This window comes from Epinephelus lanceolatus, chromosome 7 (genome assembly GCF_041903045.1).
Source record: "Epinephelus lanceolatus isolate andai-2023 chromosome 7, ASM4190304v1, whole genome shotgun sequence".
Lineage (NCBI taxonomy): Eukaryota > Metazoa > Chordata > Actinopteri > Perciformes > Serranidae > Epinephelus > Epinephelus lanceolatus.
This window is the reverse complement of record NC_135740.1, coordinates 25,127,578-25,147,293: the sequence shown is the minus strand read 5'-3', so window position 1 is coordinate 25,147,293 and position 19,716 is coordinate 25,127,578. Positions and strand designations below refer to the sequence as shown.

General features: G+C 40.2%; 1 protein-coding gene across 1 annotated transcript; it reads right to left on the bottom strand.

The window, feature by feature from the left end:
* Window positions 1-138: 138 nt before the first annotated feature.
* Window positions 139-17,774, bottom strand: LOC117261218 (calcium-binding protein 2-like). The gene is made up of 7 exons (XM_033633541.2): window positions 17,282-17,774; window positions 15,895-16,155; window positions 3,091-3,121; window positions 2,836-2,970; window positions 2,577-2,686; window positions 609-756; window positions 139-528 (listed from the first exon to the last, which is right to left on the bottom strand). The coding sequence occupies exons 1-7, from the start codon at window positions 17,363-17,365 to the stop codon at window positions 503-505; spliced, it is 795 nt and encodes a 264-aa protein (XP_033489432.1). The 5' UTR covers window positions 17,366-17,774; the 3' UTR covers window positions 139-502.
* Window positions 17,775-19,716: the final 1,942 nt, after the last annotated feature.

Below are 19,716 nucleotides of genomic sequence, written 5' to 3'. Positions count from 1 at the left end.
ATACAACAAACCATCGGACCACCAGTGTGCTAAAAGCAGTTCATGCTATTAACTCCCTATTTATGGACTATGGTGTGGTGAAGTTTACCTGGATCACAATAATTTGCTCAACCCTCTGATTTTTGTACATTTCTTTAATTAAAAAAAAGATTTTTACAGTTTTACAAACAAGATTTTACACTCAAAGCTCAAACATTGATATATAAAAATACATCTAAAAACACAAAGTCATAAATGTTTCCAATGAAGCTTTTGATATGTTTTTACAGCTGTGAAAGTGCTTCATCGTGGAGTTAAGATGTGGATAGTCGTGTTAAATGTTGGCTTGATTTGTCAATTCAAAGCCTTTTATTCTTTTTTCTTCATTCAATAGAAAAATATAATTTTAGATGTGCGCTGTTACAAGCAGATGAAGCATGTTCACTACAGTGTAGTGTGTTCTCTAATTCAGCAGTTGCATAATGTCTGTCTGTCCATCTGACATGTGGGCAGCTGGGCCGGGTCAGCGGGACATCATTCGCACAAACTCTGAAAAGACAAGAGAGGAGTGAGAGGGAGGAAGATTGTTGTCTAAACGATCCCATTCATGCACAGAGAATTTCTCCCACCCTCAAAGTCCACCAGGCCGTCTCCGTTGAGGTCGACATCTCGCAGGATCTCGTTGATCTCTCTGTTGGTCACTTGTTCTCCCATCAGCTTCTTCATGGCTTCACGCAGCTCAGTTAAACTGATCTGACCGTCACCATTAGAGTCAAACTGGACACACAGAGAGAAACACACTAAGAGTCACTTCCCATCACATTTAAATGTAATCATACAAAAAGGACAAAAAAGTTTATCTTTGGCGCGTCGGTATAGTATAGTTTGTGTGTGTGTTAGTATATGTTCTGCTATCATACATTGGTGTTTGAGGATATTGTGTTTTGTACAATACTCATTGGACAGGTCATTGTGTTTAGGAGTCAGGCCTCTGCTCCTCAGAGTTGATGTCATCTAATTAGTGGCACCGACTGACTGATTCATCATACCTGGTAATAATCTGCCTGTGTCTACATCTGTTCTGTGAAGCACTCATGTCAGTAGCACTGATGATAGTCAAGGACTGAAATGTTTGCTGCTGTTTTTAATCACTTATTATTGTCATTATTATTTGCACTTTGAGCACCTTTCTTTTTGTGCACGAATGTTCTGAATAAATTGACTTTTTTTTTTTGCATTTTTTGTGGCTGTCCAGCCCAGTTGCATTGGTGTGCAAGCATCTCATCTGCTGTCCTTTCTTGGCACAAAAAATAAGACATTTTTAAATCCTTCACGTTGTGCCATGGCTCCCAAACTTTTTTTTTGTTGACATGACTATAAACTGTATAAAAGAAGTGGACACTGGTTTGTGGACTATCATTTTGAAGCCTAAAGTTCAACATTTTGGCAGTCACCATCTTGGTGTTTTTGGAGCCAGAAGTGACCATACGTGGACGAGACGGATAGGTCTGACTGAGAACCTTAGGACATCACTGTGATAGCAACTTGTTAATTACGAGGTAGCCACACCCTAGATCATGTCCTGCTTTACTGTCTATTTCACTCTAAATGGGACCATAAAATGAACATCACGCTGTACTGAAGAAGGCATCAAACTAGTGACTGAGACCATAATCTTCGTTTTGCAACCAGTGGAGTCGCCCCCTGCAGGCCATTAGAAAGACTGCAGGTTTAGGGCACTTCATCGGCTTCACTCTTCAGACCTGGGGTCTCATTTATAAACACTGCATATACACAAAATGAGGCCTGACACAGGCATATGCCACTTCCTGTGCAGAAGTTGAGATCTATAAAACAGACTTGATGGAAGAAACTTTGACCCATGCTTATGGACATTTTGGAAAGGGGACATTGGCAACACAGATGGTGAGGAGGAAGCCTGATTGTAGAAATTGCCAAATATTTTTTGCCGCATGCCATTTTTGTCGGCCATTTTTGGCTACGAACATTTTTAGTATGGATCCTGGAGGGTATGTCAATTTCTTAAATTCAGTCAATGGGCATGATTTTCTTTCAAAGCTGAAAAAATGTAATGGCCACACCACCATGCATAAGGGGTTTATCAACCAGTGACAACATGTGGAAACTACAGCACTACAGTTTATTGAATTAACATTATCAAAAGCATCTTCAGCTCCTCATGTTGTTTTGCTCTCTGAATGAATGTTGCTAGAGAGTCTTAACATATTTGCGAGCATCAGAGAACTCCACTTTCTTTAAACATTCACAAAATGTGAGTGATTTATCATTTTTTGGTGCTTTTGGTTTGTAAAATTTTTGAAAAGTAATATCTAGATGGCACTCATTATTTCCTACATGCTGCCAGTAGACCTTTTTTCACAGCAGACATTTTGGCTTGTCACAGCAGGGAAGGCACAGGTGGACGTGATCACGCTAACAGTGGCTTCATCTCAGCAACCTGTGCAGTGCAGCAACTACTGATGTTATGGGTTACACCTGTGTTCGTCTGTTTGATAAGTTAAAGGTGGCTCTGTACCCAAACAATCGGCTTTAAGTAACAGCACATGTATACTGACCTCTTTGAATGCATCCCGTAGTTCTTTGACTCCGATCATGTCCGCTGTCTCTGCGAGCATCTTGGGTCCCATCAGCTCCACAAAGTCCTCAAAGTCCACTTTACCCCCACCTGCAACACACAAGTTGTATAAAAACTGCCATGTCAGTCCATACTCTCTTATCTAATCTTTCCTTTCCTTTTTTGGTCAAAAATGGCTCTTTCGACGGTAAAGGTCGCTGACCCCTGTTCTAGATGTTTCATGCTGCTGTTGCACTCACAGATCTGCTGGCTCAGTTCAATGAGCTCCATCTCTGTCGGCATATATCCCATCGTCCTCATACACTCCCCCAGGTCTTTGTGACTGATGTAGCCTTTTTTGTTCCTATCAAACTCCACAAATGCCTCACGGAGCTCTGATCATTTAAAAGAGAAGAAAAAATCAGAAAACATGTTGATATTTATCAGTCAGCTGTTATATTAATAACCTGTGGAGCAGAACCACACTGAGGGTTGCTGTAGACAAATCATCTCACCGTCAATCTCCTCTGGTCTCAGCGCTCTGTCCTGTTGGAGGAAGTAGAGACACACATCAGCGTCTTATTTCTTCTCATGCTGAGAATATTTAGAGAGCTTATTGGGCATAGTACAAAGATGTAAACACAGTCTGATTTAAAGTGACATCTCTGCAGAAACACCCAGACGGCCACTGACCAGGGAAGAGATGACACACAAACACAAATGAGAACAATGATTAATGGAGTTTGGCTTGATACGGTCCCACTGTGAGGATGATATGAAATGTAATGTCCATTCACGTTGTGTCAAATCTGAGCCCATGTATGTATTATAGTCAGGATTTTATACTTAAACAGAATTTGCAAATGTAAAAGTGATTCAGTTGTTCAGTAAGCTGTATTAAACAGACAAACCCAGTGCATCTCCAAATGAAAAACAGAGTCTAAATCTATATGGATTAACTTGTACACTGCATTATGATACACAGTCTATATAACAATGTACCGTAAACCACAAGAGGTGACCGGCTCATTTGTTGTCAGGCAGCAAACATCTGGAGATTATGAGATTTGGGAGGTTTAGTTACCTTGGACACATGTCCACTGTTCAAACTCTCTTAACTGCACATATATATATCTACTGTCTTGTAACCTGCACTCAAGCTCGCACGCAAAGTACAAAATGGAAGCTGTGGTTCAATGTAGAGGATGTTAGGCTAAGAGCTTTAGAGAGAGAACAGTATGGGTCAAATCCTCCAGCATCATTTTATGTACTCTGGTTGCCCTCGCCCCCCTTTTAATCACACAACAAACTAAATGCACAATGCCTCCGATTTCAACCAAATTACAATATGAGCAGACAACAAGGGACTTTACAGTGGAGCACAAGTGTATCAGACAAATCCTATCAGCAAATGAGACAGAAATAATATAAAAACAAATAGTAAATATATAGTATTTAAACTAAATGTTGATACAGGGCCTTAAGGTAAAAAAAACATGCAAGAGCCACCTTAATTAAATGAAAATTACATTTTAACTGTTTTAACCCTGTGTCCCTGTATTGTTATATGCCAAATATGTTAATTTTATATTTATTATTTAAATTTTAGATTAAATAACGCTGCCTTTTTAATGCACTCTATCATGTATTGTATGTATGTATTCTGACGGACCTGTTGTTGCTGTTGTGATATGATATTGTCTTGTTTGTTTCAATAGTGCTATATGACTCAGTCTTGGCTAGGTCTCACATGTAAAAGAGATTTTAATGTTAAAGTGGCTACACAGATAAATGAAGGTTAAATATATGTTAAAAAATCTGTATCAGAGTATTTTCTCTCTCTGTAAAACCAGGGGCACGTTCAGTATCAAAACGGTGTGCACTGTTTTGCTATGGTTTCCAGATTAAATGACATGTTTCCTTGAAACATTGTGAAATGGTGTGCACAGGGCTTTGAGGTATGTTTTCTTTCATTTGTTTGATGTGTCAGAGTTGTTAAACTATCAGCAGCGTTGTGTATATAAATAAATGTCTAGTAGATCTTCACTTACATACCATTGTTATTTGTTTATATTTCCAACTTGTTTTGGCAATGTAACATGAGGGTCCAGTGCTGATAAAGCCCTTTGAATTGAACTTAATTTAACCCACAGAGTGTTTAGCAAACCACTATTATTTTGGGGAGTTTTTCCTTATCCGCTGCGAGGGTCATAAGGACAGAGGGATGTCGTATGCTGTAAAGCCCTGTGAGGCAAATTGTGATTTGTGATATTGGGCTTTATAAATAAAATTGATTGATTGATTGATATTATCATTTGAATAAACTTCTTGCTATGTTTCATCGGGGCTGAACGCAGCCCTGGTAAAGTGGATTCAAATGTTTGATGACTCATCCTGCACTCTGGGCTGTTTGCAAAAGTTAGTAAAATCAAATGAGATTTTGGGTGACTAGCTAGCCAAAATGGTCATGTAAAAGCGCACTGCACCACTTGTGGGTTGTAGTAGCTACTAGCTAACAGAGCAATATGGAGAGCGATAGACAGAGATGTGTGTGAATATTTGTAGGCAAAAACTTGTTTTCATTTCCAAAACATCATGGTGAAGGTCTAATTCATTCATCTCTCCCTTGTCCTCCTGATCTAATGGCGTGAGAGATGTGTGTGGAGTCAACAGTCCTCTGTAGCTCCGTATCGCATAAAACTCTAAGCCCACCTACTTTTTAGTAGAGAAGCCAAATATGGCCTAACTTCCATTTCGCTGGAACTTTAAGGTCCTCATAATTTCCATCTGCGTTTTATTGGTGCACACACTGTTACTAAAAAACTGTCATTAAAGGTCCAATGTGTAGGATTTAGTGGCATCTAGTGGTGAGGTTGCAGATTGCAACCAACTGAACCTGTTTAAATGTTATAAAGGTCTAAAGTTATGCATAATTAAGGGCAGGCCAAGGGCATGCCGCTCCAGTGTGTGATTTTAAACAGCATGCTAGCATTGTGAAATCAACACAATAGTATCACCCTCCAGTGTGACTTATATGAGTTTGCAGCGCAAATAACAATAGCATAAACATGGCAATAACAATTTAATTTACCATCTCTGTTACACTATTATTGGCCTGCTGCTCCCGTGACTCAGCCCCAGATAAGCCGATGAAAGGGATGGGTGGATGAATATCTGTAATATGACCAATCTTGTCCTTCAATCGGAGGGTAAGGAGCTCCTAGACCTTATTGTTTTCCCATATTGTGAACATTTTCGACTGCTATTCCTCTTCTCTGAGTAAAGTGCTAACTGTTAACAGCCAGATATCCCGTGGTGGATCACACGTATAACACATCGTCAAAACACTTCACTCATATCACCCCTGACCCCGTCCTGCCAGCTGTCCCATTTATTAAGACATTGTTTTGGTGCTGTTACATAGAGCCTTCAGGGGACCTTTTCTGCAGTCGCCCACTGTGCCTGGTTACAAAACTCAGCCTTGACTGTCACATCACCATGTGCCTCATCACATTTAAGAGTAAGCCCCACAAAGCCCATCAATGATTTTCCATGGAACCGAATAATCGACCCCTCTGAGCGCGTGCTTCCAGCAGATTTGATCATCTGACCCTGGACCTGTGATGGGATAGCACAGCTGGTGTGGTGGAGAGCAGGAGGGTTCAGACAGCCACGATACAGGGATGAAAATGAATCGACACGAGCGGAAAAAGCTGCACCGTGGGGAGGGGTTTGCGTGAGGACCACAGTGTGCTCTCTGTTACATACGAGTGTCTGTGAAAAGCCCTGTTTAAGGAAGATACAGGCCGGGCCCACGATGTTGTGCAGCATGTTGCAGTTCTTCACCAGCGTAGAGAAGGGCTCGTTGTACGGCGTATCCTCCGCGTCCTCATCCTCCTCTCCCTCCTGGCCCACTGCCCTTTCCTTACCCCCGAGGGGACCCTCTTTTACCCCCTTTAGAGGCAGACCAGGCTGTTATTCCAGCACTCCAACTGTCACACACACTGTCTGCATGACCGACTTCTTCACATATAAAACATAATCATTCAAGGAACAAGGTTAAGACCCACTGTTTTCTAGTCACGCACAGTAAGCCTGGATTACATAAGCTGCTTATTATTTAAAGGCAATCCACTCATACCAGCTATTATCTTTATTGTGAAAACCCATCTTGATTTCAATATTCTCCTTCTGTATTCATCCCTATGACACTTACTGAGGTAATACTGCTAACTGTCTGCTGTAATGACAGTCATCTTGTGTCAGTATGCAACACTGATACAGTAAGAAGTTAAATTGGAGTTTTCTTGCAGCTACCGTCAAAGGAAACATTTTATATTTGGTGATTTAAAACAGCCAGTGCCGCAATTTGCACAAATATTTTTTGCTGTTTCCTGCATGTAGGAAAAAAAACAGTTATTAAATTATCCAGGATTAGAAATCAATTAGAAAGAATGCTCCTTTAAGCTGTTATTATTTTGTTACATCTCCTTTTTCCCAAATATCAAGAAGGAACTGAGATGTTTTAGAATCAATCACATAAACTATAAATTAACACAGGTGCAGAATAAAAACTGTCAGCTGGCAAGCGCACGAGACAAAGTGCTCTTACCTTCTTCATTTTGTCTTTCGGTTTGGTGCAGTTGCCCATGACCCAACCTCGTCTGATCAACAGCTGCCCAAATGTTTCCTTCTCTCTCTCTGTCTCTGTCTCAGACAGTTATTTCTGATCTTATTTATCTGTTTTTTATGTCTTCTCTCCTTGGACGTCTCAGAGGTCCAGCTCAGAGACGAGCCCTGACCTCTCTGGGTGTCCCATGCTGGTTACCAGTCGTCACATCTGACACAGAAACTAATCCATGCATCTGCAATCCTGAATAACTCCATCCATCTCCATATGATCCACAGTCAGATGATGTCACCAGACAAAAAATCCAACTATCCCAAACTAAACTGAGCTCTCTACTGGAAGCAGCTCACTCATGTGTCTCCTAGCAGCAGCAGCAGTGGCGGCAGCATCGTTGTCTCTTTCTCTTCACACTGATCAACGCTTTTAATCCCCCCTCTCTCTCTCTCACTCTTTCCTTTTCAGCTCCTCTCCCTCTATCCCTCTCCCTCGCTCTCTTGTTCAGATGTTACACCAGCATTCAAATGACTTCATCTACAGTATGAAGAGTTTTAGAGGGAGAATTAAGAGGACATAAACAGAGAGAGGGAGATTAATCCCTTCCATCTGAGATTAAAGAGGAAGATAGGTTGATGAAAAGAGTACAGGAAGGAGTGAAGAGAAAAGAAGCAAAAAAAAGAGGGTATATTTGGGTTGAAATCTGAACCAAAACTGAATCCATACTTCTTAAACGATTAGAATAACTTTCAGCCGTTTTAGCCTTTAAGTGGAAAAATGAACACATTGTCAAAGATAGATTTCTAAAATACAACTATAATAGTGAATATAATCTCTTTTCTTTTTGATGATTGCTGGAGGGTGACCTTACAGATGTCCTTTGTGTTGCTTTATGTTATTCTGATGATTGTTTGCAAGACAAATTTTCATATGAACAAACAAAAAAATCTCATCTTTTAAAAACACTATTACATTTAACAGCAAAAATATAATGGTATAAAGCAAAAATCTATATAAAATGTGCATTTAAATCACAAACCTTTTAAAAATGGTGGCAGATGCTAATCATCAAGAGTTACCATAACGCAAAAGACTTTCCGTGCCGTCCATGGAAGTAAAGTAGGAAAAATCAATCACAATATGTATATTTTTAAAAACTAGAACAGAGGAGATTGATTTTCTTTGTGAATTATTAGGATCAATCAGGAGCTCGCCTGCTCCACTGAATGAGAAATGCAATCCTAAAATCAACTAGTCAAACAAATGCTTGTCAAAGTGAAAAAAGTCTTAGTTTCATGATTCCTGATGCCGTGATTTTTTTTTGTATTCTACATTAAGAATTAAAAGTTCAAATCATCAAATGAGCTGTGACTCTTCAGCAGATGACGGGTGATGAGACCCACAGTATCTGTCTCATTTGGCAGGAAGTATCGGCTCAGGGGGGCTTTGAGCTCTCGCCGCTGACCTCCTTATGTCCCAGAACTAGTTTGGCCAAGTTGCCTAAAATGATGACAGCGATATAATATCACAAGATGAGGTTATGAGCAATGCTAAGTGGTCAGCTGAGCTCATACAAAGCATCTGTCAACAAATCTCTCCAAAAGCAGATTTGGCATGCTGCTTACTACCAGTGCTCCCGTATGGAGAGCACAGCTTGTGTGTGTTTGTGTGTGTGTGTGTGGCACACAACAAAGTCAATTCTACCCCAATGGATATTAGATTTTAGCTTTGTATGCACAGTGGTACAGTGGTTAGCAATGTCACCTCACAGCACAATTTGAACCCAGGGTGGGTTAGACCCTCTGTGCGGAGTTTGCACGTTCATATTCTCCAGGTTCTCCGGCTTCCTCCCACAGTCCAAAGACATGCAGGTTAACTGGTGACTCTGAATTGTCCGTAGATGTGAATGTGAGTGTGAGTGTGAATGGTTGTCTGTCTCTATGTGTCAGCCCTGTGATAGTCTGACAACCTGTCCAGGGTGTACCCTGCCTCTTCCCCAGTGTCAGCTGGGATAGGCTCCAGCCCCCCGTGACCTATAATAGTACTACAATGTACACAATATAGAAGCAGTATGACAAGTAAAATGTATGTTTGCTGGGAAGTATCATTGATATTTATTAAATGTCTTCCAAAATGCCTTCAATGATTGACAAAATACTACTTTACTACACACCTGCATTAAAATTTCAGTCAGTCGAAATAAAAGTGTCTCTGTATAAAATCTGTGTCATTAAATGTCACTAAGTTTTTGATGACCCTAAAAAATGTATTATTTCTGTTTAAAATCAATGAATAATACAATAAAATGCATTTATTCTACTTTGTAAATTCAAAGGGGAAACATTTTTATTGCTGCAAATAAAAGCCCTGCACACTCACACAGGTGTTTCCACTCTGGCTGATTACAGCTTCTTGCAGGTGCAACAAAAGCAGTGTGATTGGGATGTTAATCAAGCACAGCCACTCTGGCCACACAGAGCTCTAATCAGGCAGGTGTAGCAAGAGCGTGCAGGATATTTAAAAAGAATACGGTGATGTGCTAATCAATCCTTTTGGATTATAATGTCAAATAACCTTTTTAAGATGAAACATAATGGTGACATTTCTTTGCCTGGGTCCACGCCTCTGTCTGGGTCTTGAACTCTGTCTGACTTCAGACATCTCTGCGTTTGGTCGATACTCTGTTGCAACAGTCAGCAGTCACCACTAGAGGTCGCCTCAGGACAGTCGGCTTATCTGCCAGCTGCTGCAGTGGAGACTTGAGACAGTAATAACACAAACCTCTGTTTCTGTTTTTAGCAGAACTTCCTGGCAGATTGTGCAGCTTAAGAGTAATGCCCACTGTAAATGAAAACTTTACCAAGAAATGTTCTTAAGTAGAAACAGACCGTTTGGCCCAAAAAAAAATCTAACTGAGGGTGATCTGCTCGGCACGCAGAGACAGATATGAGTTCTGTTGGGGGCTAAAATAAGATAACAGTATGTTTCAGTAAGAGATCAAAATAACATATGGTTCTGGTCTGATTGTGTGTTTTGGCGCTAGTGACACTGACGAGCCACTAAGCTGGTTTTCTGTCAATAAAGCAGATCAACAAGGTCCTTTAACTGTCTTAATGGATATCGTGTCTCATATGAAAACAAAAGAAATACATGGACGCCAGAGCACTTCTGTTGCTTCTTCTAGCTACAACTTTTCTATATTTACTGTGTAGCGTATTCTATATTTTCTTATTAGCCTTTTCTTGTGCTTCTTAATGTGTTTATCTTTTATCTGTATTTTTATTAGTGTTTTTGTCATCCTCTGTTATGTTTTGACTGTCTTATCTGGTTTTGTAAAGTGTCCTTGGGTGACTTGAAAGGCGCTTATGAATAAAATATATTATTATTATTATTATGGACTAATGCGAACAAACCCTGATCGCATATTTTAGCATCAAATAAATCCTATTGTGAACCTTTAAACTCCTCCAGAAAAGTGTGACTTTGAAAACTTGCATGCAAACTCACAGCAAAATCCATTTCATATATGTGAATATTTTCTATACAGTCGCATTTTCACCTTTGAGCTGTGCCCGCATGAGCATGTGTTATCATTTATTGTGTGAAACAGAAATGCTGTAGAAATGTACTGTAGAATGCTGCAGAAATGTACTATAATGCAGGTCCGCACATCTAAATTTCAAATTTGACATCTCAAATTTAAAGAAACGCATGAGGCCAAACTAAAAAAAGTTCATATTTGAAAACCTGCACCTGGTGACAAGTTTTAAAGATGCAAGCCATGTTTGTGGAACCATTATTTCATGTACATCTATAATTAGAATTTGCTTGGTGCATGTTTTTTTTCACAACCTCAGCGACTCTTTTACATTTAAGTTAAACTTTTAGTCCAACTACAAACAAAATACTCCACTCAATTAATCAGTCTGTCTGATCACAGAATACTCCAACTATAAACAACAACATTTCTATTAGTATTAATCCAATTAGTGAAATTCTAACTCTGAACAACACAAATGAGAATATGAAGTTACGTCATGCTGTGTGGGAAGGGGGCACCATCTTGTGAGGTACGTGCTCTGCCTGCTGTAGCTGTTGCTCCCTGCTTACCTCTTGTGTTTTGTTTGTTTAATCAGCTAATTGGGCCAAAAATAGGAGTGCTTCTGCAGTGCCAGCTTGTTAATGAGCAGATTTTGCACTGAGCCACTCCAAACTGTTCATGAGCTTCTAGGGTATGCTAACTTTTACACTCAAGCACACAGTTAAAAAACAAGTGCCAGTCTAGGTCTGTAATCCAGCCTCGAGCTGCCAGGTCATATTGTTTATCCTGATTCCTTTGTCCAGGCAAAACGTCATGAGATGGCACCCCTGTCCCAAAAATTTGACATGCCATGACATCAGCTTCACCTTCCTATGCAGCTATCAACCAAATTAACTTCATCCTTCAGTGAGTTCCTTCATGACTTAACAAACTGACACCAGCAGCTCCATGAATAACCCAACACACAACCAATACCATTAAGCCCAATTAATTACCAGGCTGATTCTCCCTTACTGATGGTTCCAGTTAGTCACACAAATGAGATGCTGTTGGTCCGTGTGTGTGTGTGTGTGTGTGTGTGTGTGCATGTGTGTGTGTTATTCACGTTACTGGGTTTCTGTTTTGATTACTTTTGAATCGCTTGTCACCAGGTATCAGCATTGAATGACCGTCACAGTAGCAGTTGTAGGTTAATTTTGGCATCACACACACACGTGACACTAAAACCATGCATTGTGTTAGTGTACTGTGTGTGTCGGTGTGTGTTGCAGTGTGACGGGCAGTACTCAGGTAATGTGACTCTGTCCTTTCTTTGGGACTCAGGGTACTCTTCTGCCTCTGTCATGAACTTGGGTGCGTGCGTGCGTGTGTGTGTGTGTGTGTGTGTGTGTGTGTGTGTGTGTGTGTGTGTGAGCAGGTATCATGTACTGATCTGGTGTCAGATGTGCATCAGCTGGTGTCCAGTAACGAGAGCTGCCGATCAGAGAAAGACTAGAAGAGAAAGAATAGTCGGAGCATGAAAGAAGTATTCAGATCTGTTACTCAAGTAAAAGTAGAAATAGAGAGATATGAAGAGATGTTGGTTCTGATGCGAGAGTATGTAAGAAGCATTTTAATGTTGTAGTTGGTCAGGGTGGGGTTCATATAACTTCTTTATATAATACTGAGCATTTTAATCATTAGAAATAATCATGTTTTATATGTTGAGGATTTTGGATTGAAAATATTGATCTTAAATATACTGCAATTTGTTTTTTGTTGACCACATAGTGATTGTATGTGAAAAAAATTCATTGGTTCTCGCCTGCAACCTGATCGAATGCTATCAGACCTGTTCAAACAAGGTGGATCTGAAGAGTCAAGTGTGGACTGGCTGGGAATGAACAGTGTTAACGTTGGTTGATTCAGGACATGAAGGAAAATGACTTGATTCATGACTCTCTTTTGAATCTTTGAGCTCGGGGGAAGGCATCAAGTATTTTCAGGTCAGCAGGCTCAAGTCCAAGTGAGGTCACAAGTCACTGGTGTTCAAGTCCAAGTACAGGTGCAAGTCTTCTTTTATAATATCAAGTCGAGTCTAAAGTAATCAAATTTATAACTCAAATGTGGCTCAAATCCAAGTCATGTGACTCAAGCCCACACGTCTGATTACAATTAATGTTACTGCAAATGTGTTCATTGTCAAATTAAATACTTTTTTCCTTTTTCCATGAGGTATCAAGTGTCATTTTTTTAACACCAGTACTATTTAGCAGTTTGAAATTCTAGTACGTTCACGACAACATCACCCAAAAGTTTACCAGCCAATAATCAAACAGCCTCAGTGACTGTACTTCTTTTAAAGCAGTCAGGTTTAAAACAGTTGTCTTGGTGAAGCCAAAATCACAGACCTGTCAGAGTGCTCCTGGTTTGGTTACGATGTGGCATGTATCTGTGTGTTGTGTGTTTTATGAAATATCACTTTAAGGAGCTGATGAGCCTCTTCAAGCTCCATCTGTTTGATTCGAGTCCAGTGTGTGTGGGCTGAGGGTGTCTCTGTCTGTGACCTGCTGCCTGGTAAGTTTCATCCCGCGATGCTCTGTCTGTCAAAGTGAGGTTCAGGGACCCTGAGGCACCCTCCAGTGAAAGACAAATCCTCTCTTCTCTTCAGACTTTGCCAACACTCTGCTCACTCCCACTCACTCAGCAGGTTTCTCTAATTTTGGCTGGCTTGCATCACCACTGACATCACTCATTTTTTCATTCTTATATCCATTTCCTGTTTCTAACCTCATCCACGCTCTTCATCACCCCCCCTTCAGAGTTTGCTGACGTGATCACAGGTGGACTCTTTCTTCATATTGGGGAAAATAAACCAGAGTGACTCACAAGCTGAGGTCAGAAACAGGAAACAAACAGAGCTTTGACTTAATCTCTTTTGATTTTATTTTCACACACACACGCACAAACACTCTACTTTCTTACACCACCATCCCACATGTCTGACTGTGGGGTGACAGATGCTGTAATGGCGCAGCCTACCGTGCCGTGTCTTGTGTCACTGCTTACCATGTGAGTGACGGGATGTGATACCGAGATAGGGTGTTCATCAGATCTCTGGTTGACTATGGCCGTATCTGTTACGGATTACTCTTTCGTAATGTTTCCCAAAGTAAAGGAGTTTAAATCCTCTCAAACACACGCTATCTCCATCCTTAGCTTTAGCCCTTGTGCTTTGCTGCCCAGCCATTTCCAGAAGGATTTGAGGTTAAACGAGAAGGCTGAATGGTTAATGTTTGTGTTGCAGCTTCAGAGCCAGCACTAAGTAATACCAGCAACTGTTTAGGGCCCCCGAGAATAGATCTTTTTTATAATGAACATGAGACAATAACCAAAAAAAAAAAAAAAAATCGAACTTTTAAAAAACTTTATAAACAAAAAACTAACATTTTGTGCCATTTTTGGCAGCAGATAGTGACAAACAAGCTCAGAGACGGGCGAAATGGACAGTTTAGGTCGGTTAAGTAGGTAATTTACTGTCTGCTACAAGATAAGCACACCCAAGATTATGTGGATTAAAAAAAACATACATTTTAATGTGAAGACACAAAGACACAAACTGGGATAAGTACTTTCACAAGCTGTTCTTCAACAGTTTGCCAACATGAGTTAAAATAAATTATAAGAAATAGCAGCAATGTACTTTAAACCCCACATGAAAGGTCACTTTAATACTTTAATAATGATCAATTAAAGACAAAAAAACATTTGATTACAATAAGACGTAACTGCTTGCCTGTAGTTCGCAAAACTAACTGTTGATTTACTGTTTTAGTTGTTATCAAAATTAATGCTAAACAATTAATTATGATTTGATCAAAATCGCAATACGGCCTACTGCAAACTTCAAATCACAGGAGGCACATTATATGTGTCAAAATATCATTTTAGACTAAATATTCTCATGGTGCAGAGATGTCCTGCCTTACAAATATTATTCGACAGACTAAAGAAAACATCTTTCTTTGGTACAGCTCAATTAAATAACACCCAAATCATTTTGATATGTCTTTCAATGAAAATGTGAACAAAGATTTATAAATTATCATTCCCTCAATATCACAAATCATATCCCAGTGGTAATATCCGTCAAAATAATTGCAATTAGATATTTTGTTTTAATAAAAATGTTACTTAATGGTACTTTTTTACCTGTTACTAGAAAATCTTGGGCAATTTAATGTTAATACTTCATTTAAACTGTGTTTCCTTGTACTTCTTTCTCATTCGATCTCGGTACCAGACTGTACAATATTAGTAGTTATTTGTAATAAATGTCTGTTCTTCACCATATGGTTGCCCTGTGCATCATATCTTTTTGATTGTGTCATATCCTTCATACATTTGGACTTATGGCCCATTAAAGTTCAATGTAAGATTTGTATTCAGGCAAAGATGGAGCCCTCTGTCTGTACTCTGCATACATTTTTGTCCATATTTGTGCACATTTTTTGAAAGCTAAGGGATGCGGACAAAATGGAGCAGCACCCCTGGAAATTTAATTTAATTTTAATTTTTATTTTAATTTTATATACTTTGTGGCAGTGTGACAAAGATCAAGCAAGATATGACTGTAGGATTTGACGAAGACACTTTAAAAATGACGGAATGGAACAAATGTGTAATGTAGTGAAAGAATGCAATGTTTTTAATGACATCACAGACCACCGCTGTCTACAACGTGGCCTGTTAAAAGGTACATTATTACAAACTCCTCCACCATCGGCATGTTTGTTGTTGTCAGAAATTTTTGCTTTCTTGCACCTCATGTGGATGTATCCAAGGCCCCCGATCCACAACCTGCCTGCGGCCCCTAAAAGTCTAGGGCCAGTCATGTGCAGCTTTATGTCCATTTGCCATGTGGAATCAACAAAATGGTGTGAGAGTGTGAGAGAGACGGCTATTTACAGAAAACTGGAGCACAGCCAGGCTTTAAATTTGAATTAGAGGCTTAGAGTTTCAATCAATCTGGTGGCGAGACATTCAATCAGCCGGAGAACTTGATGCAGCACATGAAACACACACACACACACACACACACACACACACAGAATGGCAAAGTGTCACAGATGACCTTCTGAGTCACACACACACACTGCAGCTGATGGCTCCTACCTGTCCAAACACAGAGTCAACGATGGGCAGCAGGTCAACGGGCTCCCCCTCCTCCTCTTTCTCCTTCTCTCTCCTGTGTGGTCCCTCCATCAGCTCCTCCAGCTCCTCGTCCAGCAACTCTCTGTCATCCTCAGCAGCCGCCGCTGAGGGGAACTGACTAGGTTTCTGGCGAGGAGTTGTAACAGTTTGGATGTCTGCAACACCACCGTCGTTGGTTCGCTTCTTCTGCTTCTCCAACTTCTTCTTGATGGCGGCCTGCACCTGAGGAGGGGATGGAGGAACTGTGTTAAGACTAATAAAATCTGTATTCAAACTCACACACACCAGGGTAACATCAATATCTGCAATGATTAGTCAATTTACTGATTATTTGATTGATTAATCTGCATCTATTTTGATAATCAGTTAATTGTTTAAGTCATTTTTCAAGCAAAAATGTAATTTTTTAGATTCTCAAATGTGAGGATTTTTCTGCTTTCCTTTGTTTTACATAAAAGTCAATTTAATATTTTGAGGTTTGGAAATGTACAAGACATGTGGTGGAGTCACTAGAATATTGTAACAGGCTTTTATTACTGTTAAGCTGTTTTCTAATGTATTGTAGACCAGTTAATTAATCAATCAGTTAAATAATCTACAGATTAATCAGTAATGGACACAAGTGTCAGTTGTAGCCTAAAACATCAGGACAGATGTACACACCTTATGTTTGACATATTTAGCAGTACACATTGATGCCAATATGGTGACAAATCGATCAAAATTCTTTATATAACCACTGTATTTGTCCTGGTGTCTTTTATTATGAAGCACTTTGTTACATCTGCTTCAGAAGATTTAATATAAGTGAAATTAACATACTTATTTACCTGTGAACATGCAGAATACACTGCACACTGTGTTATGTCACCAACACATCAATTTCTCATGAGATACACAACAAAAACGCATTTTTTTTTAGGTTGTAACAAAACTTTTAGATAACTAAATGGCTCTTTCGGAGAATTTTCTCAGCCAATAAAAACACATTTACAGTAATTTATTATTTAATTTACCTAAAAACTTAACATTTTACCAAATATGGACAGTCATCATTCATCAGTTACATCAATTACACTTCAATATCTTTCAGTTTCCATATCTTGGAGTTGAGTTTAGTGGAACACAATCATAACTCATGCAAATTCATTGAATGGAAATCTATTTTTGTGCATCCACTTGCATGTTTTCACACAGAAAAGCATCAGAAAATGTGCTTATAAAGAGAGCACAGCTTTCCAGAGAGGATTACACACATACATACTTTAAACCCACACACATGTACAGTATATATATATAAATATATATATATATATACACATATGTATAGACACCCATATTTACGCACCTGCTTTGCACTCCTCTCCTGTGGCGCGCTCATCGCTCCAGCACCGCCTACTGCGGCGGACGGCTCTCGAATGATCATGAACATCTCGGTGTCACAGGCTCACATACACACACTCTCTCTCCCTCCCTCACTCCTCCTCCCCCTCCCTCACCCTCTCTCTTGCCTCTTGCCTGCTCTCCTCTCCTCTAAAGTAGCCCTTGTTTTGTTTTATGTGTTAAATGTCCACACAAATTGAGCTAAAAAAGAATCAAATATTCAAAAATTGCTTTAAAAAAATCAGCTCTGTTGATGGGTTTTTTTCCTTGTTCCAGGTAAAAATAGAAAAGCAAGAGTAAATGAAGTGATTCAAGGAAAAATAATAACTCAGACGTTCTTCTACTTCCTCCTCTCCGTCCTTGTATTTCCTCCAGGTGCCTTCTCCTCAGTGTTTCACAGTGCTCCTGTCCATATCTCTCTTGTGGTGTGTTCAGGTGTGGAGGTTTTTATCTTCAGCCGTTGTCTTGGCTCTGGGATTGTGTTCCTGCCTCTGCCCCCGCTCCCTATCTCTCTGTGCTTTAGGTGACACTCTATACCTCCTGAACTTTACCTCTCTCTCACGTTATCTACCTGTAACACAACGACCTCTCTCTCTCCTCCTCTTCCTTCCCTTCTTCCACCTTTTCCCCTTCATCACAGGTAAACACTCCTCCTGTTGCCTGGGTGCCTTTGTCACAGCCGCCCTTCCCGTCATCAGTGTGTGTATGTATCTTTTATGCAATCCAGCTGTCAGTCAAAATCTAATGTTTTTCTGTCATGTATTTCTGGCCTCTTACACTCATCTTGTTCTGTCTTGTCTGTATTTTTCCTCCTCCCGTCCTTCTTCCTTGCCTCCTTCTTTCTTCCCCTCTAACAGTAATCCTCATTGCGCTACATGCTTCCTCCTATCCCCCCCTGTGTTTCTCAATCTATCCGCCCTCAATCCCCTGTCATATTTGGAGCCTTTGTTGTAACACAAATTGGATTCTTTTGGAGGTGCGCAGGTCAATATTCATTAAGTGACAGAGAGCGACAGACAGAGAGGGAGGGCTACAACAAACTCAGCAGCTACTACTGTATATGTGATTATGAAAGACTCTTTACTTGTTTAGCCTGTAACGCATCACCTCAGTGTTGTCCTGCATGCATAATCTCATCCGGCAAGCATGGCTGAGCACACACACATGCACACACAGGTGAACATATCACCACTGACCTCTATTTTTAGACATGAATGTTCACACAAGCATGTGAGCATATTATTGTGGTTTGTAGATTTTGTCTAACGCAGCTGATTCCACGAAAAGCTTAAAGCGATAGATCTGATTTTTTGAAGTGGGGTTGTATCAGGTGCTCATCCACTGTCAGTGTATTACATATGGTAGATGTCAGTCAACACACCCCCAGTTTAGAGAATCAGGCTTGAGTCTGACACCAAAGCTAAGCAATGACAGCAGCATCACGTATTTTTGCCATCTAAAAAACATCACTATCAGTTCAAGCATACACTATATTGAGAGTATTTTCATCACTTCACCTTTTCATCAGACAGCTCATTCTGACGGTAAAGCCATTAACAGCTTCAGTGTCTATGCTCTCGTCAAAGCCACCAGGTCTCCATTGACAAAAAGAGTAATTTAAGCTGGCTGGACACGGGAGCTGCTGGTCTCCTGCTGCTTTGATCAGTTAGTTAGTTTGTGTTACTGTGTGACTTTAGTGAATCCGAACTAATTCTTTTAAACACCTTAGTCAAACAAAAAGAGAAACAAAAAAACTGTTTGAGTCAGTGGTAGACCAGCAGCTCCTGCGTTCAGTGATGTAAAACCAGTGATGTCAGTCTGGCTTTGAAGAGAGTGATGTAACGGCTTCATTTTCCAGTTGGAAACACTTTCTGACATTTTTAGGTGGCTAAACAACACATTCTCACTCCAACCTTGGTCATGGACTTTTCACATCCACATACGACGTGCAAGGTACCCTGGGTGAGTTGGATGTTGACGTTCTGGGACACCGTGTCAAGTTCTGCCTGTTACACACATTGTCTTCTTTCAAAATACACTTCCGTTTTCACAGGAAATTTACCGTTTACATACAGTCTCTTTTAAAATAAAAGCAGTACGTCCATTGTTCCTTCAACAACAAAAACGTGGTTAGATTTAGGAAAAAAGAACAGGGTTTGGCTTTATGATCTTACGGGACACAGACACCACTCTCGCAGGTGAAAGTCGGTTTTGTTGGACCCATCCACCACCCCCCCCACCCGCCGCAGTTGCGCTTTTGCCACCTTAACTTTTGTCCTTGTCCTGCCGCGTTTCCCTCTGACATCGCCGGGCAGTCTATAATGGCAGCTAGCTGTGTATCATGCCAATGTTAAAGGACGCTTTTTCTCATTGGTTTCTGATGCCGCAAGTCACTGCCCA

Excerpts from the sequence above, each read along its gene's own strand:
- LOC117261218 (XM_033633541.2), bottom strand. The coding sequence starts at position 17,365 with ATGTTCATGATCATTCGAGAGCCGTCCGCCGCAGTAGGCGGTGCTGGA. Across the intron at positions 16,156-17,281 it reads AGGAGAGGAGTGCAAAGCAG|GTGCAGGCCGCCATCAAGAA; the intron begins GTGCGTAAATAT and ends TCCCCTCCTCAG. Across the intron at positions 2,687-2,835 it reads TGAACTGAGCCAGCAGATCT|GTGGGGGTAAAGTGGACTTT; the intron begins GTGAGTGCAACA and ends TGTGTGTTGCAG.